Source organism: Arvicanthis niloticus, chromosome 15 (assembly GCF_011762505.2).
Source record: "Arvicanthis niloticus isolate mArvNil1 chromosome 15, mArvNil1.pat.X, whole genome shotgun sequence".
Classification (NCBI taxonomy): domain Eukaryota; kingdom Metazoa; phylum Chordata; class Mammalia; order Rodentia; family Muridae; genus Arvicanthis; species Arvicanthis niloticus.
Window position 1 is genome coordinate 71,639,731 of NC_047672.1, and position 21,764 is coordinate 71,661,494.

General features: G+C 43.7%; 2 protein-coding genes across 5 annotated transcripts in view; one reads left to right on the forward strand and one right to left on the reverse strand.

Annotated features, from left to right (window-relative positions):
* Window positions 1-16,737, reverse strand: part of Rint1 (RAD50 interactor 1) — a 33,906-nt gene extending 17,169 nt beyond the window's left edge. Inside the window, exons 1-8 of one of the 4 annotated variants that reach the window (XM_076913147.1) lie at window positions 16,547-16,629; window positions 16,085-16,130; window positions 11,945-12,030; window positions 9,964-10,145; window positions 5,754-5,995; window positions 1,743-1,916; window positions 1,511-1,660; window positions 240-396 (exon numbers count right to left, since the gene is read on the reverse strand). In XM_076913147.1, coding sequence (XP_076769262.1) covers window positions 240-396; window positions 1,511-1,660; window positions 1,743-1,916; window positions 5,754-5,995; window positions 9,964-9,996 — 756 coding nt within the window. In that variant the 5' untranslated portion in view covers window positions 9,997-10,145; window positions 11,945-12,030; window positions 16,085-16,130; window positions 16,547-16,629. The other 3 variants (XM_034519741.2, XM_034519742.2, XM_076913148.1) reach the window with 3 other exon arrangements.
* Window positions 16,738-18,725: 1,988 nt separating this feature from the next.
* Pus7 (pseudouridine synthase 7) overlaps window positions 18,726-21,764 on the forward strand; it is a 37,958-nt gene continuing 34,919 nt past the window's right edge. Inside the window, exon 1 of the mRNA XM_076913184.1 lies at window positions 18,726-18,903. The gene's annotated coding sequence lies outside the window, so the exon portion shown is untranslated. The remainder of the gene's footprint in view (window positions 18,904-21,764) is intronic.

Here is a 21,764-nt window from a genome sequence, read left to right on the forward strand (position 1 = left end):
GAACTTAGAAGGGAAAGTAGAAAAGTGAACAGAGACAAGTCTTTAAGCTAAATGAAAGCCCAGGCACAGGTAATGTTCGCTATTAATGAAAACTCAGAGTAAAAAGGACACTGTGGCATAATCCCAGCACTTGGAAGGCAGATACAGAGGGAGCATAAGTCTGAGGCCAGCCAGAGTTCTCCTGAGAGCCTGTCTGAAAAACAAAATCAAAAACACAGAAGAGAAAGTGAAGCACACACCTTGCTGATGACGTTTGTCTGCCGGCTGCCTCTGAAGTGGTACCTGAATCTCTTCTGGAGGGGTACCAGCATGATCTGGATGGGCAGGATCACAGAAGGAGAGGCAGGAAGACAGTATTTTTCTGGGAGTTGTTTTGGCTCAGTCAATAATTCATCTCTGACACAGGCAAGTCAAGGAAAAGGGATCAAAATCATATTTATACACACAGTACACATACACACAATCATTTTCCACAAATGCATTAATACTTAACAAAAGGCTCAACACAAATAATGCAAAACATAACTTCATACTGAATCTGAATTCACTGAAAAGGTGTGTAGAGGCTGGCGAGATGGAAGGTTCAGAACACCTGTTGCTCTTGCAGAGGATTTGGGTTCTATTCCCAGCACCCACATGTTGGCTCAGCATCATCCTTAACTACGTAGTATCAGGAGATCTGACGTCCTCTTCTGACCTCCACAAGCACAAGGCATGGTGCACAGACACACATACAGACAAAATACACATACTCATGAAATAATCAATCAATGACAATAAAAATGCCTTTAGAACCAATCAGTACTCAGGAAATCGAATTAAGCAACCATTTCTTCAATACTGTTACTCAGTTCCTCCCACTGCCGACTGGTCTTCCTGTCTAAGGGACCTGTACCCAATGCCAACACGCGTCAGTGGCTGGGCTGCTTTGGACGGGAACGGCCCCATAGGCTTATCCATAGGGAGTGCACTATTAATAACCTGGTTGGAGGAAGTGTGTCACTGGGAGTTGGCTTTGCGGTTTCAAATGCTCAAGCCAGGCCCAGTGTCTCACTCTTCCTTACGGCTGACAATCTGGATGCACAACTCTCAGCTCTCTCCAGCACCATGTCAGCCTGCATGCCACCATGCTTCTCACCATGATGGACTAAACCTCTGAAACTAAGCCAGCCTCAACGAAAGGTTTTCCTTTATAAGAGTTGTCACGGTCATGGTGTCTCTTTATGGCAATAGAACACTGGCGAAGACAGGCATTTATCTTAGAACTCTGTTTTACAGCTCTGCCACTTCCAGACAATTTATTTTTTAAAGATAATATATAATTTCCAATAGGCAGTTACTGTCAAGTCTTAACCAGGACCCTCACATGACCGGTTGGATGCCTTTCTCCCCTGGCTGTGGAGACTGATCCAGCCATGGAGAGACACCCTCCACCACTCTGTCACAAGCTCTGCATGTGTCACTCACAAACCACACATCTTTTAGTAAGTATCCACTCCCACAAAGATACGAGGCCTGGAGTTTCAACAGCTGACAAAACAGCGTCTCCAGGTTAGCATACACCTCAGGGGCACTGGCAGGCCGGCTCACACCAACAGTTTGAGACTGGGTGTGTGTGATGAACGGCCAATGAAGCTGTGCTAAAGTCTCCTCGAAATCACTGTAACAGAAAAGAAACAGTGTTTCACATGGTCCATCACATTATCAAATAGTCATCGGAAAGCTGTCACCATGAGGAACACCTGGTAAGCTTGTCCTTGAGAATTTTATGCCAGAATTTAACTGTGGCTCTCATGAAACTAAGAAGATGAGTACAGGATGACTCCTGAAGCTTGATGTCCAGTTCTGCCATGGTCACCAGGATAGAGGCTGCCTCTGGCACACTATTGGTCATCAGGTATTGCTGAATGTTATCACTGCGGAACAAAGCAAAACACACGTTAATGAGAGTTTCGGTGGAATGAGTGTGCTTGTGTGTGTGTGTGGTGTGTGTGTATGGTGTGTGTGTTTGTGTGTGTTTGGTGTGTGTGTGTGTGGTGTATACAGTGTGTGTTTGTGTGTGTGTTATGTGTGTGTGTAGTATGTGTGTATGGTGTGTGTGTGTGTGTATGTGTACCCAGAGGTCAATGCCAGGTTTCTTTTTCAATCACTCTCTATTTTATTTTTGAGACGGGGTCTCTTTATTAAACCTGGAGCTCACCAATTTATCTGTAGATTCTAGACTGTCCGCCTGGCCAGCAAGCTCCAGTCCAGAAATCCTCCTGTCTGCATCCCCAACCTAGTTTTTTAATGTAAGTGCCAGAGCCTGAACTCAGACGTTTATGCTTGCATAGCAAGCAAGCATTGTGCTGCCTAAACCATTACCCAAATCCCTCTTTGGAATAATTTTAAGCTCAGAAAATTTTCTCCTTCATGATTGATATAAAATTATATCTTCATGATTGATATAAAATTATATATGAAGCATTACATGGGCTGGCTACTTATTTCATCCTACAGTCGTATCTGCAGGAATATGGAGTCTCCTCCTTTAACACCCTAAGAGCCTGTGTTCCAGATGCTTTCCTCCACCTGTCCCTCCCCGCTCCTGAGGACAGATGTGCCACATTCTTACAGGCAATCCTCATGGTTGCAGGCAGGATTTCTTTCATAGAGTCATAGCCCCTGGGATAATGTAAGTAGTAGTTGGAACAGTGAAAGTCAGTGACCTTCAGATTCTATCTGTCTTGTACCATTGTTTCATCTCTACATTAAAAAAAATATTCCAAATTAAATGTTTCATTAAATTAAATAAAGATCATTATGCTTTAAAAAGACACAAATGTAGCTAGACACAGTGACACAAGCATGCAATCCTTGCACTGTACACTGGGGAAACAGAGGCAGAAGGATCAGGAATTCATGGGGCCACGAGACCAGCCTAGACCCTTCAATAAAAAAAAAAAAAAAAATGAGACAAGGCTGGAGAGGCAGCTCAGCAGTTAGAGCACTGGCTGCTCTTCCAGAGGTCCTGAGTTCAATTCCCAGTACCCACATGGTGGCTCACAACCATCTATACTGGTATCTGATACCCTCTTCTGGTATGCAGGTATGCATGAGATAGAGCACTCATATACATAAAATAAACAAATAAATCTTTAGAAAAAAAGATAAAGAAATGAGACAGGCACAAGAGTATATGCCTTTAACCCAGCACTCAGGTGATGGAGACAGGCAGATCTCTGTGAGTTCAAGGTCAGTCTGGTCTACAGAGTGAGCTCTAGGTCAGCCAAGGCCACATTGAGACCCTATTTCAAAACCCAAAATGTTATTTTACAGAAGAACAGAAAATGTACAAGTAACCACACATTATAAATTTTCCAGAATTATATATTACACTGAAACATGAAGGACAGAGCACAGAAACAAACAGAATGACAGTGGCCATGTGACACTGATCACGATACTGTCCATACAAAACACTGCCAGGATGCTAGTTCAAGCAAAGAGGGGGGTGGGGGAGAGAAGAAGAGAGAGAGATGAAGAGAGAGAAAGAGAGAGAGAGAGAGAGAGAGAGAGAGAGAGAGAGAGAAGCAGAGAGGGAAAAAGAGCAGAATAAAAACTAGTCATTAAAAGGAAATTTGGAGATAAGTCTCATAAGTTCAAAATGGAAGTAGAAATGTTATCACAAAGGCCTAAGAGGAAAAACCCTATTATAAGGGAGTGAAGTAACTGTCTGTATGGTGCTTGTTATTAATTTTATTCTTATTCAATATGATTCCTGGGTTAAAATTCTCTTTTAAATAATTCAAGTACCAAAAAAGCTATGATAACTAAAGTCTTGCTTTGGTCAATCTCTTTGGCTACTACAAAAGGGAAACTTTCAAACAACTTAGAAACTTACTTCTGAAGGTTATTAATATTACCCTTTGTTGTAATGTTCTTTCAGAGGGGCAAAGAGGAAGGAAGTGACTAAAGCAGGGTTTAAAGTCCTTTAAGAGAGGTCTTAGGGAGATGGCTCAGTACGTAAAGTACTTCAGGGCCAGCTTGAGGATCCGTCACACCCACATAAGAAGTAAGGTATGGTAATGCACCCGCAGTCCCAGCACAGGAAGGGACACAGGGACACTGGGGAGCCAGACAGCCTAGCCAATCTGTGAGCTCTGGGTTTAATGAGAGACTGTCTCAGAAAATAAAGGAAGACAGCCAATATTAAATTTGGAGGGAACAGGAGACCAGACCATGAAACAATAATCTCCCCACTGAGGCAGAATTCTAGCTTGAGAATTCTAGCTTGAGAGGCAAGACCAGATGCAATCAACCCATAGCATTCACAAAACACGTGAACTTTATTTCTCTTATTATCAGAAGAACTTTCTTACTTTTCCTTACTCAAAGACAGTTCAACTCTGTTATTCATCTAAGAACACTGTATAGTTTTTTGGATTTTTTTTTTTTAAGACAAGATCTGGCCATGTAGACATAAGTTGATCTTGAACTTACTATCCTCCTGCCTCAGCCTCCCAATAATTGAGATTACAGGTTTGCACCAACACACTGGCCTAACTGTGTTGTTCTTTCTGTTGTTGTTTTAGAGATCAGGTCTCAATGTGGAACCTGGGTTTTCCTGGAACTCACTATGTAGACAAAGCTGGCCTAAAGCAACCCTCCTACTTCAGTCACCCAAGTGTTGGGATTACAAGTGTGTTCCATCACACCCAGCTCACGGTTCTTTTTTAAAGAGTCATTTATTTATTTACTTACTTATTCATTTTTTTGAGACTATTTCTCTGTGTAGCTCTGGCCTGATACTCACTCTGTAGACCAGACTGGCCTCTAACTTACAGAGATTCACCTGCCTCTGCCTCCAAGTGCTGGGATCACTTATTTTATGTGTACAAGTCCTTGCCTGCATGTACATTACATGTGCCATACGTGTGCTGTGGCAATGGAGACCAGAAAAGGGCATTGGATCCCCCTGAACTGAAGTTACAGAGGCATGAATTCCAGAAACTGCATCCAGGCCCTCTGTAGAACAGCAAGTGGTTCCAACTGCTAGACCATTTCTCAGCTTCTTACAGTGCAGCTCTTATTAGATGATACCCATATTTTAAAAATTCATATTCGGGCTGGAGAGATGGCTTAGCAGCTAAGAGCACTGGCTGCTCTTCCAGAGGTCCTGAGTTCAATTCCCAACAACCACATGGTGACTCACAACCATCTGTAATGGGATCTAATGCCCTCTTCTGGTGTGTCTGAAGACAGTGACAGTGTACTCAAATATATAAAATTAATAAATAAATATTCATTTAAAAAATTCAAATTCTAGTGATGAAATGCAGTTCAATATTTGGCAATTATTTGACAATTTGACAAGATCGGTAGGATTACTGAAGATCATACTCAGGGAAATCTCATTAGAAACATAAGTTGTTCAAAATGCAACTCCTTAGCCTTAAATTTTTAACTTAAAGAGGCCAGCCTGGCCTACAAAGTGAGTTCAGAGATGGCACAGAGAAACACTATCTCAAAAAACAAAAATGAAACAATAACAAAATTTTAACCTACTTACATTACTTTCTTTCAAATGCAAATTAAGCTCCCTGAAAAGTTTATATTCATTCACAACAAAGCAAAATAAACATAAAATGTTATTTTCCTAACAACAGGTAAAATTATAATCTCTAATTAACTCAATTATTTAATAGCATAGATACACTCTCTGAGACTGAGCCTCAAAGGAAACTATAATACTAAGAACAATGCCGCCCTACCTCAGCTCCTCGATCCGTGAAACCCACTTAAGGTAAGTGAGATGCCGCCCGATCTCTTCAATCTGGTTGATCATGGCTCCAAGATCATCCATCCAGGGCTGAGCAGTCAGCAAATGGCTGTTAATGGAGCTGAAGAGAGGTGTTTCCTGTTCTAGAAACTGATTAAGAACTTGTTTGGATTCCTCTGCATCTTTTAATGCACTTTGAATTCTTTTAGGGATTTCTGATGAAATTGTAAGTACCTAACAACACACAAAAATATTAGCAATGAGATAAAATGTTAGCTAACTCTTTTCCAAAAACATGTTCCAATAGAACTCAAAGTTTTCCATTAAAAATTTCAAGTTAGCTGGACATGGTGGTGCACATCTTTAATCCCAGCACTCAGAACGTAGGTGCAGGAAAATCTTTGTAAACTCAAGATTACATCTGAGTTACAGGTCAGTTACACTTATATAATGAGACAGTCTTAGAAACAAAACATAAAAACCCACCAAACAAAAGGTTTGCCTAGTTCCAGCAGTTGGGAGGTAGAAGCATAAGAACCAGGACTTCAAGGTCAGCCTTGGCTATTTATTGAGTTCTAGGCCAGCCTAGGCTACATAAGACAGTCTCAAAAAGAGCAAATTAAGGGATATAAGGTAGTTTTGTAGGTAAACTACTAGTCACACAAGCATGAGAACCAATGTGTCTGCAGCCCTCGTGCTAGGAGGGCAGAGGCAGGTGGATCCTGCTCTGTGGCTAGCCAGTCTAGCTCAATCAGTGAGCTTCAGGTTCAGTAAAAGACCCTGCCTCAACCAAATCGGCTGACAGTGACAGAGATAGACACCAGATGGTGACCTCATTGACCTCTGACCTATTCGTCTGGATATATATTTGTGTGTGTGTGTGTGTGTGTGAGAGAGAGAGAGAGAGAGAGAGAGAGAGAGAGAGAGAGAGAGAAAGATAGAGAGAGAGACAGACTCCTAGGATGCTGGCTGGAGTCTGTCAAACTGACACAAGCTAGAGAGTCATCTGAGAAGAGGCTTCCATCAGACAGGCCTCTAGGCAAGTCTGTAGACATTTTTCTTGCTTAATGTGGAAGGGCCCAAGACACTATGGGTAGTGCCAGCCCTAGGCAGGTAGGGCTGCACTCAGTTATAAAAAAACTAAGCTGAGCAATCCATGAAGGATAAGCCAGTAGACATTTCTCCATGCATCATTTCCTGCCTCCAGGTTCCTGCCTTGACTTTCTTCAGTGATAGACCATGACACACAAGTATAAGCGAAAAAAACCTCTTTCTTTCCCAAGTATTTTATCACAGCATTAGAAAGCAAGACCTGAGTGTTAAGCAGATGGTGATGCTACTAGCCACTGAAGGAAACCTGTTAAGAAAATGAGAATAATTTTGGACATGCTCATTTTAAATTTGTGGTGGTCTGAATAGGTATGGTCCCCATAGACTCATGTGTGTGAATGCTTGGCCTATGGAGAGTGACCCTATTAGGAGGTATGGCCTTGTTGGAGGAAGTGTGCCACTGTGGGGGTGGGCTTTGAAGTCCGTACAGGAATATTCAGTGTAGCAGCGTCTTCTCCTTACTGCTGCAGATCAAGATGTAGAACCCTCTGGTTCCTTCTTCAACACCATGTCTACCTGGACATGCCATGCTTCCCACTGCGATGATTATGGACCAAACGTCTAAAACTGTAAGCCAGCCCCAATGAAGTGTTGTCCTTATAAGAGTTGCTTTGATCATGGCGTCTCTTCACAGCAATGAAACTCTGACTAAAACAAGGTTCAAGTATGGACTTTAGCAAGTCTCCGTGGTTTTTAGGGAAACAAGCATGATTAAAGTGGTAAAACAGCTCATTGCAAGCTAGAAAACAGACAATAATAATAAAGACTTTTAAAATGCCTGAGAGCCAAATGAATGAATAGATGCCTACTAAAACATGAAGGGAAGGATTTTGATTTGTTTTATGGGAAAGAACTATATATGAGAAGATAAGACTGGTAGTGAAGCAAAGGAAAAAGCAAACTAAGGCCACTGACTGCCAAGGTGCTGGGAAGGAGTAGGGTGTAGGGCTGCCTTAGTACTGGCTCCTGCTGATAGGCTTATGTGGGGTAGAAGTGTAGCACTGACAGACAGAGAGGAGGGATGGAAAGAGTAGGGGTCGGCAGGCATGTGCAAAGTACAATGGTATACGTGAACAAAAACGTCATAATGAAACCTACTTACATGCTAAGAACATTACAGGTGCAGTTCTAAAGGCCAGGGGTAGCAGGTGGTAACTCTGCAGGTAAAACATTTGCAAGATAAGCCTGATCACCCGAGTCTGATCTCTGGCACCCACATGAAGGTTCCACGCCCTCTGCATCAGTTCCTATCTCCAGGTTCCTGCCTTGAGTTCCTGCTTGGGAGTGTGCTTGCCTTGCATGCATGAAGCCCTGAGTTTGATCCCTGGGCACATAATTTGGTGGTACATGTTGAAAATCCTAACACACCAGAGATGGAAGGAAGAAGATCAGAAGATCAAGGCCCTTCTCTCTACACAATTAAAAGCTCATCTGGGACCACAAACAAACAAACAAACAAACAAAAAAAAAAATAGTTTACCTCTGAAAAGGTAAAACAGATTATAAGTAAGTTTGAAAATATGGAATAGACTGTTAAATCAATACACTCAGGCTGGTGAGATGGCTCAGCAGTTAAGAGCACTGACTGCTCTTCTGGAGGTCATAAGTTCAAATCCCAGCAACCACATGGTGGCTCACAACCATCTGTAATAAGACCTGATGCCCTCTTATGGGGTGTCTGAAGACAGCTACAGTGTACTTACATATAATAAATAAATAAAAACCTTTGGGCCGGAGTGATCCGGACTGGAGCGAGAGAAAAGGGAAAATAAAAAAAAAAAAATCAATACACTCATGCAAGATGCTTCGCTTTTTGGTTAGAGAGGAGGTAATGGCATATTGATCACACAGGCAATCACGTGGAGAAACTTCAGGATGACTGAGGACAATATAAGATTTCATGGCAAAGCTGAAGACAACTATGGTGGCAGGCCACTGATTGGCCCAGCCTTGACTCACTCAGGAGTGTGATATCCTCCAACAGAGCCTTGCAGGAATGGAAAAGCTGAGGGTTCAGGCTACATAGAGACTACCATAGGTATGACAGGAAAACAGAGAGGTGTGGAGGCCTAACTCAGCCTGACTCAACGCATGGAGATAGGAGAGTGTAATGACACACCACTCCCACATACCCAGAGTTGGCTCACCCTAATTATTCTTATATGATAAAATGCTTTCCCTTTGACAGAGTACTGCAACTAACTATAAAGACCTTATCCTTAGCTTAAATTATATTCATTGGGTTTTTAAAAGTAAGAGTACCATGTTTGTAATAAAATGAAACCCTAAAGATGTATAAAAGCAGAAACTAACCTTTCAGCCGGCACTCAGAAACAATCATTCTTACAGTTCTCTCAGTGTTTTGTTATTTTTTATGACAGGGTCCCATGGAACCCAGGATGGTCTGAAATCATCCCATAGCTGAGGCTGGCCTTGAACTCTTGATGCAGGTGCCTCCTACCTCCATGTTGAGGTTATCAGTGTGTGTCACCACTCCTAGCAACCACTGTACATTACTCATGTTTCTTCCTACCTGTGCACTTGGAATAAACACTTGGAATGGCTGTGTGTAACCATTTCTACACATTCTGAAATTACTCATAAAGCTATTTTAGAAGTTACTGAATGAAAGTGATATAAAATGCTAGCTATCCTAAGAAATTATTGAATCAAAATGATATAAAAAGTTAGCTATCGCTTTGTTTTCAAAGATGCAAGTTGGCAGGAACTCTTAACTTATAAGTATGTAGCAGGGGTCTTTAAAGCCTGTCTCTCGATGGGCGGTGGTGGCGCACACCTTTAATCCCGGCACTTGGGAGGCAGAGGCAGGTGGATCTCTGAGTTCGAGGCCAGCCTGGTCTACAGAGTGAGTTCCAGGACAGCCAGGGCTACACAGAGAAACACTGTCTCAAAAAAAAAAACAAAAAACAACAACAACAAAAAAAGCCTGTCTCTCAGTTGGAGGCTTCCTTCCCCGTCATGGTCTGCATCATCAGTGCATGACATGCCCTGCACAGAATGCTGCTTACATCCCACTTACGTCCCGTTTCCATGGAGACAGTTGACAGAGCTGCACTGAGGCCAGCACTTACCTGCTCTTCTAACTTCACCTTGCTTTCTGTCATTTGCTCTATGAGTTTACCAAGCTTCTTCAAAGACTTAAGGTCACTTCCCACTTCCTTCTCTATGAACGCAGACACGTATGAAAGCTCATCGTCATCGCTGCCTTGGCTGAGCCGCTCGCTTCCAACAAGAGCCACCGTGTCCACGTCACCTACAGAGAGGGACAGCATCTACTCAGCAGCACTGCCTTACAGGAAGTGTAACAGCCCCGAGGCTATAAGAAAGAGACTCAGGTTAAGTACACTAGAGGTTTAACTGAGGGCTGGAGGCAGCTCCGTGGAAGAGCACTTGCCTAGTATGTACCAGACCCTGGGTTCAATTCTCAGCACTTCCTGTTCATTTGACTAGAACACATCCATACTCTATCTCTTGTTCCATATCCATGCATCTGAGTGTACACAGGTAGTGCCTGAATGAAAAGGGCAGAGCAATTAATCAACCAGTTACCAGAGATGCTCATGGGCTGAGAAAGTTTACAGCAAAGGAAAAATTCCCCAAATCTCAGAGTTTACAAGAGTCATATGTATGGCTTTAATAAATATGGAAAATAATATTGAAATATCTATTATTGGAACATATTGAAAAAAATCAAGGTGGTATCCCATACATAAAACTCGTACAGATAAAAGCATATTTGTACTTTTAAAACCATATTTACTTACTGCAGGAGAAGAAGGCACTGGAGGACACCAGTTACTAAACATTAAAACTAGTAATGAGGGAAGTAGATAGATAGGTCAGGAGTTAAAAGCTCTGACTGCCCTTCCGGGGACTCAGGTTCAATTCCCAGGACCCGCATGGCACAGCACAACTGTCTATAACTCCAGTTCCAGGGGATCCAACACCCTCTCTCAGACACATATGCAGCCAAAACACTAATGCACATAAAATAATAATAATAAATAATAATGATAATAAAAAGCCAAGCAATGCAGAGATGGCAGTGAACTTTACTCTTACTTCAGATTAGGAATTCTCCTAGTTTATTCTGAGCTTAAAAGCTGATGTTTCCCTGTGAACAAGCCCGTATGCTCCAGGCTCTGCCTTCTTCCAGTATCATAGGATGCTTTCCTAGACACAGGTTAAGTTGCCACTAATACTTTGTGGAGCAGGGTCAAATACACAAACAAAAAATTTCTAAACAGTTTTAAACAAATTAAGAAAACATTTTTTTACTCAATAAAAATCCACTTCAAAAGCAACCAAACTGCCAAGTGTGGCAGTGCATACCTATAATCACAGCACTAGGAAGCAGAGGAAGGTGAATCCAGAGTTTAAAGCCAACCTGGGCTACACAGTAAAAAATAAATAAATAAATAAAATTAAAAACAAACAAACAAAAAAAAAACAACAACAAAAAGCCCCTTAAAAAAGAAAAAGAGGTTTAAAAGCAATTAGATCACTTCCTTTTGTCCTAGAATCTGTGGTTCAATGGCACCACTTATGTGCTCGGCAGCTGTGTGCCAGACTCGGCCATCCTGTACCTCAGAGAAGCCTCCTGAGAGCCTCTTGGCAGAGCTGAGGGGTGCGTGACTCACACTGGCTTCATACGCTTCCTTCTCCCAGTCTACCATTAAGGCTCTGTGACAAATGGTGTCTTCTCAAAGTAGCTGCTCTAGTCATACGCTAATTGTTTTTTTTAAATTGCACACACACATTTTGGTTTAGTTTTTGTTTTTGAGGTGGGGTCTCTCTATATAGCTGGGGATGATCCTGCCCTTCTGACCCTCCTAACTCCACATTCCCAGTGCGTGCTGAGACTACACGTGTTCCACCACACTGGTGTATGCAGTACTCGGTGCTGAACCTGGGGCACTGAGCACGCTGGGCAAGCATTCTATCAGAATCTAAATGAAGGTATGCCTAAATGAAAATGTAAGTATGAGATACTGCCTAAATATTTATGTACAGAGTAACAGAACATACCAGAGCGTGGTGGCTCATACCTACCTGAGGCCAGCACTCAGGGGCTGAAGGAGGATTGACACAAGTTCAAGGCCAGTTTTAACTACCTAGTAAGACTGTGTCTCAAACTCCTACAAAAAAAAAACACCCCAGTTTCAGGACCAGAGAGACGGCTCAGCAGGCAAAGTGCATGCCTTTCAAATCTTACAACTTGATTTCAACCAGAACCCATCTAAAGGGTTAAATAAAAATAAATATAAATATAAATCAGGAGAACTGACTCAACAAAGTTGTACTTTCATCTCCACAATCATGCCATGGCAGGTCCACACCCATACACATACAGCACAAGCACACACACATGCACATGCACATGCAACAGTAATACATACATACAAACATACAAAACAAAACAGTAACAACAAAAAACATTACAGAGCCAGCAAGATGGCTCATTTTGGTAAAGAACTTGCTGAAAAGCCTGACGGCCTGAACTTAATCCCTGGAACTCATATAGTGTAGAAACAACTTCTGCAAATTGTGTGTCCTGAGGTGTGCACATACACGCGTGTGAACACACACACATCTGTATACACACACAAACACAAAGTGTAAAACAATTACATTACATGTGTTTGCTGCTGGGTATTCTCTCTCTCTCTCTTCTCCTTACTCCAGGAAACATCCTTTTCCCTTTGTTCTGTTTAACTTAGACGAATTAGAATATTGTGGAGCTGAAGATGTAGCCCAGTGTCAGTGTGGTTGCCCACCCTAAGCACAACACCCACATTCAATTCTCAGTTCTGCAAAAATAACAAATCAATACATTAAAACCGCATTAGCCAGCAACGTGGCTCAGCAGGTAAAGGCACTTTCTGTCACTCCTGATGTCCTAAGTTTGAGGCCCAGGACCCACACCGTGGAAGAACAGAGCTAACTCACAAGTCCTCTAGTCTTCACACATACACCAATGGCATACACATGCCTATGCCTAACACACACACACACACACACACACACACACACACACACGATAAAATAAAACTTTATTTACATTTACAGACATGAGGCGCAAGAGACCACTGGTAGGAGAAATAAAACAAGACTAAGTCTCAACTTCCAAACTACAAATAAGTAATAATGTATACCTCGGCCTATACAGGTTAAAAAAATGAGACTAAAATTCATGTTTCCTAGCTTTCAGTCCAAAAATCTTCTTTTTTTTTTTAAGATTTATTTATTTTATTTATATGAGTATACTGTTGTTCTCATCAGACACACCAGAAGAGGGCATTGTATCCCATTACAGATGGTTGTGAGCCACCATGTGGTTGCTGGGAATTGAACTCAGGAACTCTGGAAGAGCAGTCAGTGCTCTTAACCACTAAGCCATCTCTCCAGCCCCAAAACTCTTCTTATTCTCTTCTCCATATCCTAACAGAATTGATTTTTCTATATCTACCATAGCGATGGGAAGTCCAGGGTCATCCTCCGCTACATAGCAAGTTTTAAACCAGCCTGGGATTCATAAGACAGTGTCTCAAAAAAACCCAAACCAAACCAACAAACAGAATAACTGACTGCACTCATGTCCTGAACTCATTATCCTCTTAAGAATCGTTCATAAACAACACAAATTAGCTGTGTTGTGTATCAACAGACTTGAGCTCTGTATCTTATGCGGCTAGTTCCACCTTCACTTGAAACAACAAAACCAGCACCCACAAAGTGTAACTATTTAAAGGTGCATACTACATTCTTAAGTACGTGAGATCCTTCAAAATTATACAGAAGTTATTATTATCTATTTACATTTGTTTATTTGCTTTTAAGAAAGAGCTCATGTATCCCAAGCTGGTCTCAAACTTGCCAAAGATGACTTTAACTTCAATTTCTAATCCTCCTGCCTCTGCCTCTTGGGTGCTGGGATTACAGGCATACACCACTACACTTGATTTTACTTTTTGGATTCTTAAGACAGGCTGGAGAAATAATAGCTCTGTTGCTTTTGCAGAGGACCAGGGTTAGATTCCCAGCATCCACACAGCAGCCTAGAAACATCTGTAATTCCAGTTCCAAGGAAGCAGAAGCTGAAGCCCTCTTATGGCATCCCCTGGCACCAGGCATGCATAGAGTTACAGACACACATGTAACCAAAACACCATTAAAAAATAATTTAAGGGCTGCAGAGATGGCTCAGTGGTGGTGAAGAGCACTAACTGTTCTTCCAAAGGTCCTGAGTTCAATTCCCAGCAACCACATGGTGGCTCACAACCATCTGTAATGGGATCTAATGCCCTCTTCTGGTGTGTCTGAAGACAGCTACAGTACACTCATTTAAGTGAAATAAATTTTTTAAAAAATAGTAATTTACATTTCAAAAAGACAAGTCTAGGCTTAATTATTCTGCATATAACTAAAAAAATTAATAAAGAGCTAAAAACCAAACACTCTTAATATTTTAGATGCATTCTAATTCTGTGACCTAAACTGATCTCCAAATCATGGGAATCCTCCTGCCTCAGCGTCCTGAGGGCTGGGATTTCAGACGTGAGCCACACCTGGCTTGACAGATTTTGATTTTGATTTTTTATAAAGAGCATTTACCACTGCACAGCAATTAACTGAGCCACTGTGGACACGGACAAAGTTCTTAACAAAAAGTTTGTTTCTGACATTTTAAAATGACTGATCAGGTGATGTCAAGACATCTGGTAGGAAAAGGTAGAGATTTGTTTGTATTTTTTGGTTTGTTTTCTTATTTGTTTTGTTTTTTAACTTTTAGTAAAATGGCCTGGCAGGTATTTATTAAACTTTTGAAATTTTATGTGTATAGGTAGTTTTACCTGCATGTGTCTGTGTACCACATTTGTCAATGCACACAGAGGCCAGAAGAGGGCACTGGATCCCTAGAACTCTAGTTACAAGCACTTGTTAGCCACTCTGTAGGTGAAGTCAGCTCCTCTGAAGAATATCAAATTCTCTTAACAGCTAAGCCCATTCCTGTCTGTCTGTCTGTCTGTCCGTCCATTTCTTTATTTCGCGGTGGTAGGGCTCAAGTTCAAACCCAGGGCTTCAAAAGTTCTAGGGAAGAATGCTGGTACTGTAACTTCCCAGGCCATTTCAGGTTTGGGGGGTAGTAGTAGTAGTTTAAGGATTTGTTGGTTTAATTAATGTGCACATGTGTTTGCTTCCATGAGTTTACATGTACCATGTGTAAGCAAGAGACCTGGGACGTCAAGACTGGACATTTATACCTCTAAAACTAAAGAACTGAGCTGGCATATGGGAACTGAACCCAGGACCTCTGTAAAAGCAGCAAGTCAGCTTTCAAGCTCTGAGGCAGGGAGAGCTTATCAGAAGCCAACAGTAAGAGCAAACCTTCTGCCTAGGAGCCATGTGGCAACGTGGGCACCCTTTCTCTTACTGCTTGTCAAGGTCACTGAATTTACCTGTTAACACAAAAGCTCCTAACAAGGTTGGGCATGTAAATCTGTAAAATAGAGACCTGCGGATCTGAAGTCTAAGGTCATCCTTAGTCACATAGTAAGTCTGGGGTGAACCTGGGTTACATTCAACCTTGTTAAAAAGAAAAAAAAAAAAACCAGAATAACAAAACCAGTCCCTTCAGAGTACTGGATTCCTAATAACCTGCCACGATTATCTCATCAAAGTGAAATGACAAATATCCACAAGCCAAACATAGTTTTCCTGTCCTATGTCCCGGGTCTTTTCCTTGTCACCTACCCAGACCCAGCCCCAGGACCTAAGCTGTGTGCTACCTGAAGCAAATTTTAACTGCATAGTCACTGAAGGCAAACAAACGTACAAGTAAGCGATTATCAAACCTCTTCCTTGAACCCAGTAACAGTGACTAGCATTACTCCCTCCAAATGCCTGATAACAAGCTGATGGTTCATTAAAACGACAGGTCCCAGTGAGGTCAAGCCAGTCCACTGCACTAGGTGGAGTGTCAAAGTGTTCTTTCTATAGTTTACAGTCTTAGAGAGACAAAAGTCCACGTGCGGAGATAACTAATATGTATTACTGTTTAAGCATTGTAGAGGAAAAAAAAATACTTCATTTAAAAGATCGTAGGCTAAGAAACCTCTTCTGCAGACTCTGAAAGAGCAAGCTTCCAAGGACAGCTAGACAAAAAGAACTAAAGATTTGGAGCCTGCTTACTTTTCTCCTCTGTGTTCTTCGTGTCGTCACCGCTCTCGGGGCAGCACTGGCAGAAAAACAGGTGTGGCAAACGAGTTAGACTAAAGTAAGTGGAATTCATATAGAACTCCAAAAGGTCCCGTACTGTCGGGCCGAGAGGTCCTAGGCGCCTCTCCCGGGGCAGGCCTGACACTACTGTCACCTTCCCAGAGACCTAGACCACCTCCCCTGGATCCGAGTTACCCTGCCCGGACACTGAAGCCACCTTCCCACCAACTCTCAAAACTGTCATCTTCTGGGACATCGGACACTGCACAGTGACCACCTCCCCTGGGACGCCCTTGACTGCCTCGGGCCGAGGGAACCTCCGCCACACGCTTCCAAGTTAATCTGGCGGGAACAAAGTCTCGAAGGGGAGGTGGGGTCTATGACACCTCACAGGGTCGCCAGCGTCCCTTCCCCGGGTTTCCAGGGACGCCTCACCGGGGCTGCCGGCACCTCGCCGATCTCGCCAGCTGCAAGCATCCTGCCTCCGCACGAGTCCTGGATTCCATGCACTGCCAGCCTGGCCTGCAGAGTCTGGCTAGGGAACACACTGACTAGGGGACCAGAACAGCCTTCCGAGATGCCGGGTTGAGCGCCACCTCGACTTCCTATCGCCGACTCTCTGGTTCCGTTCTCTTGGCCTAGAGAGGCATATCTGCAGCACCGCTGTCCGTTCCGTGCCGCCCCCTGCTGGTCAGCTGTCAGGACTGCCGCTCAGAAAACCCAGCGACCCTACTGCTTCCCAGGCATCCTCCTCTGTGGCAGAGCTCCCCTCACTTCTTTGGAGTTACTAAAAATATAATTCGGCCCTGGCATAGTGACTCACACTTGTAATCCCACTATTTGGTAGGTGAAGGCAGGAGGATCAGGATTTCAAAGTCAGCTCCAGCTACACACTGAGTTCAAGGTCACCCTTGACTATAGATAACAAGGTCTTTAAAAAAAAAGAGAGAAGGAGGGGAGGAGAGGGAAGAAAGAAAATACTTTGGCCTCCTTATGATGGTGAGCCTCATAATTCGTGAGAAGAGGCAGGAAGATTGCCACTAGTCCCAGTCCAGCTTAATCTATAAAGTGAGTTCAGTATCAGCTAGAGCAACATAGAAAACATCTGTCTCGAGAAAACTCACTGAAGTGCAGACATATGTGCACAAAACACCCATACACATAAAATGAAAACAACATTTAGGAGCTGGTGCACACCTTTTAATCCCAAAACTCAGGATGCAGAGGTAGGTGAAGCTTTCTGAGTTCAAGGCAAGCCTGATCTACATAGTTAGTCGCAGGACAGAGAGAGCTACATGGTGAAACCCTATATAAATAAATAAATAAATAAATAAATAAATAGTGTCTGGAGAGATAGCTTCAGCAATTAAGAGTACTAGCAGCTCTTCCAGAGAACCCAGGTTCACTTCTTGGCACCCACATGCCAGCTGACAGCCATCTGTCTGTAACTCCAATCCCAGGGCATCCAACAATCCCTCTGCACTCTCTAAGCACCAGTTACACACTTGGTATACAGTCATACATCCAGGCAAAACATTCACACACTTTAAAAAATAAAATAATAAAATAAATTTTAAATTTTAAAATTAAAAGAGTCTAGGCAATATTATACCACATAGTTGTATTTGAGTCTGCTGACCTTAGAGCATTAACTTATTAATTTGCCATAGCCCAAGAGTGTGGAGATGTACAAGAATTAGTGAAACAGGCTAGGCATGGTGCCACAAGTCTATAATTGCAGTACTTTCAAGGCTGAGCGAGGAGACTCTTGAATTTGGGACCAGCCTGGCCTATATACTGAGCACCTATCTTAAAAAGGAATGAATGAATGAGTAAATGAGTGAATGAATGAAGTAAAGACAAAGGAAAGAATGTCAGGTGGATAACTACGGTGAATAATCTTAGAAAAAGACACTATAGAAGCCACAAGTCTAAACTAAATAAAGATATGTGATTGTGGTGCTTTGAATGAGAATGCCCCCACAGGTTCATGTTTTTGTTTGTTTTGTTGTTGTTTTTGTTCTTTAAAAAAAACAAAAACAAAAAAACAGCGTCTTACCTAATCCACGTTTACCTGGGATTCCTTACATATGCCAAAGTTCCCTTAAGCTTCTGATCCTTCTGCTCCCATCACCTGAGTGCTTGGATTACGGGCTTATGACTCTCCACAAATCTTGATTTATTTTATTATATTTTATTTTACCCTGAGTTGAAGTCTGGCAAAATATTAGACCTAAAGTGCTATGGGATATTTTAATTTGGTCAGATTGCTACTTGAAGAAAAATACCATTTCATTTTTCTCTACACCAAAGCATTAACCAGCTATGATGAGATTTTCTTGAGGACAATCCTACTTGGGAGCTGTCAAAGGTAAGAAACCCATTCTATTAATATACACTATTAACCATAATAAAAGGCCATAGCTGTGAAAGTAGGTCCCATTCAAGCACAATTAACAACTAGTAAGGCAGTCTCTGTTTTTGAAGTCCTAAAGGTGTTCTGGGTTCCTTGCACATTAGCCGGACACTTCCCAGGCGCCAATGGGCGTAGTATCCTCGGGGAGCCGTGGGCGGGCGGGGCGGGCGGGGCGGGCCCCGCCCCGGGGCGTGGTCGGCGCGACGCTGCGCCGCACGTGTGCGAGCCCGGCGGCTGGTGGAAGAGGCTGTCCCCGTAGGTCCCCGCGCGGTGCTGTCCGTGTGGGTCGGCGCTGGCCGCCGCCTCCGAGTCACTACCGCCGCCCGCCCGGAGCCGAGCGCCTTCTTCGCCGCTCCGCCCGCGCCTCAGGCTCCAGGTAAGTGCGCTGCTTTGCGGCGTGGCCCCAGGCCTCCGGAGAGGCGCGCGGCCGGGGAGGGAGGGCGGCCGTGATCGCAGCGCGCGCCGCTCCGGGTTTCTCCGCCGTCGGCTCCACGTTCCCCGCTCTCCAGTCTCTGCTCCACGCGCCCGGATCCTCGATCCCAGACCCCTAATTCCCGATCCATACTCCCCGATCCCGGCTCTTCGCCCTCATCCCTGCCGGTCGTCAGGCGGCGCCGCGTCCCGATCACCTCTCTGGCCGCGCCGCTGTAGGCTAGAACCTTCTTTTCCCTCTCCTTCCTTGCTTTGCGGTGCCTCAGGCGCTCTTCAAACTGTTCGAAAAGCAAACCGACCTTTCCCCGGTCTTGCTCAGCGCTCCCAGATTGCCCGGCCAGCCTAACTGGTCCCAGCCTGGTGCTGGGTACTGGCCGCAGATGTTTTATTTGCTGGGCAGGCCTTGGGGGCCGCTGCTCTTCTTAACCCTGGAGAAGCGATCAGGCTGACATCTGGGTTCTTTCTCCAGCCTTTGCTGGGTGACTGCGCAGGATGCTTACCCTTTGGGTCATACCACCAGCCCTTCACTGAGGGGCTTTAAAATGACCAGCACGTTGCTGTTAACTAATGCCTGTCAAGGAAGAAGAGTTGGGAGAGACTTTAGTTCAAGGCCAATTCTTAAAAAAGAAAAAAAAAATCTCTAAAATATAGCTGTTACTTTGGTTTGTTTCCACTCTTAAACAACAACAAAAATTCTTGGCCATCTGTAAAACTCTGTGCCCCAGTGTCAGGGGAATGGTTTTTATTGCAGGAGGAGCTGTCAGAAATCAGACTGTTCACTGTAGTGAGAAAGGGTAAATTATGTCCAGTCATTAGCAAATAACCAACAGCCAGAATTTGTTAATTTAATAAGTTCATTTGAACACATACCTCTTTTGTTTTAAGACAGTAGTTACTATGTAGACCAGGCTGGCCTGAACTGGAGCCACACCTCTTGCCTCAGCCCTCTGAGTGCTGGCCTTACAGGAGGGGGTCAGCCACTGAGCTCCACTCTGACCATCTCTCTCTCTTTCTTTGTGGGGGAGGGGTTGAGGCAGAGTCTCTCTATTATGTGGCCTGTCAGTCTTGGAATTCTCTGTGTAGACCAGGCTGGCCTGGAACGCCTAGGCTTGGGTCACTGCCAGCTGTTGAACACTAATGTTGGATGCTGGTGCAGTACAGAGCTCCGATGAGCCTGAGATTGGGTAGCATGCCTGTTACCCTGACTCCTAGTTGGGGTCTTTGCAGCCTCCCTTCTGCCCCCATGGAACTCTCACACATTTTTCAAGTCTACTTTGTTCAAGTCTTTAAAACACCTTTACAGACCTAAAGCAGAGGGGCGGGCACAGGCAGCAAAAGTCATGCATGCAGCCTGCCTCAGGAACTTTACAGTCAAACTGCCCACCTCGCTCCCAGATGCAAAGGGAACACCAGACCTTGAGAGTCAGATCCCAGGTCTTGCCATTGATAAGTGAGTCATCTGGGTAAGTGTGGCTTCACCCCAGACCACACCTTTCTCTGCTTTACTTCTAAGTGGCTTGCATGTCCTGATACTGGGATTGTTTGTTTGTTTGCAATACTGAGGACTCAACCTCGGGCATACTAGACAGTGTTCTGCTTCTGAGCACATCCTCCACAAAGCTATTTTGTTTTTAAATATATCTTTAAGTAGGTTGTAATCTGTTTGGTGGCAAGAAGTCTTCCATTTTTCTCCAGTGCCTACTCAGGATATTCTCAATAAATGTTAGAGTAGATGACTCTGATAAACTTAATAGTTTTTTCAGATTAGGATGTGGAGTGAGTTCTGCCATTAAAGAAAGTGATGCCTGCTCTTTCAGGCCTAAGCAGGAAGCTCACAAGTTCAAAGCCCACCTGGGCTACATTAACAGGGACATTTTAAGCATCTTAGCAAGACTCTGTCTCTAAGTGAGAACAGGACCGTGTGGCTCATTGTTAGCATGTTTGTTTATCATGCTCAGCATTTCATGAGACCCTGTCTCAAAAAACCAAATGTGTCTAAAGGAGCAAACCATGGTCAAGCTGCAGCCATAGCTCAAGAATCAACAAGTGAGTAAGAAGTGTCTCAGGGACGTGCCTTGGCGACACACACTTTAAATCCCAGCACTTAGGAAGCAGAGGCAGGTGGACAGCCAGGGCTATGTGGGGAGACTGTGTCTCAAAAAAGGGTCCTGTATGCCATGTCCCCTCCAGGTTATAATAAATGCCACTGAGCAAAGGCAAAGGCAGCAGGTATCAGAGACTGTATCCAAGGCACCACACTTTAGTCTTCCACTTACTAAACGGCAAGACCTGGGACCTAACGCCCAAGGTCTGGTGTTCCCTTTGCATCTGGGGGAGAGGTGGGCAGTCTGACTGTGAAGTCCCTGAGGTAGGCTGTGTACGAGGCTTCTGCTGCCTGCGCCTGCCCGTCTGCCGAGAGCTGTGGCCTCTGGATGGGTGTCAGGCTCTTCTGGGAGCTGACTGTTTGGAGCCCATGATTGTAATTACTCTTCCTCCATGGTTGCTCAGGTGGTCATGTGTCTTGGAATTTGCTTTATGTTTATTATCTGCCCATGGCTGTTTCTGGTTTCTCATTAACCTTGGAGGACTAGAATATTTTTACAGCTCATTTACAGTTTTTATGGATAAGTTCACTTTTCTGTCTCTTTGTAATAGAAATAGGAAAAACTTCCATTCTTAACTCCAGTTTTCAGTAAGATCAAGTACATAGATGCACACAGTCCAGAATATCTTTATTTTGATTGCCCTGTGTTTGACCCTCTCCTAAGCTCCTCTTTACTGGGGACAGATGTGTGGTGTCTTAGA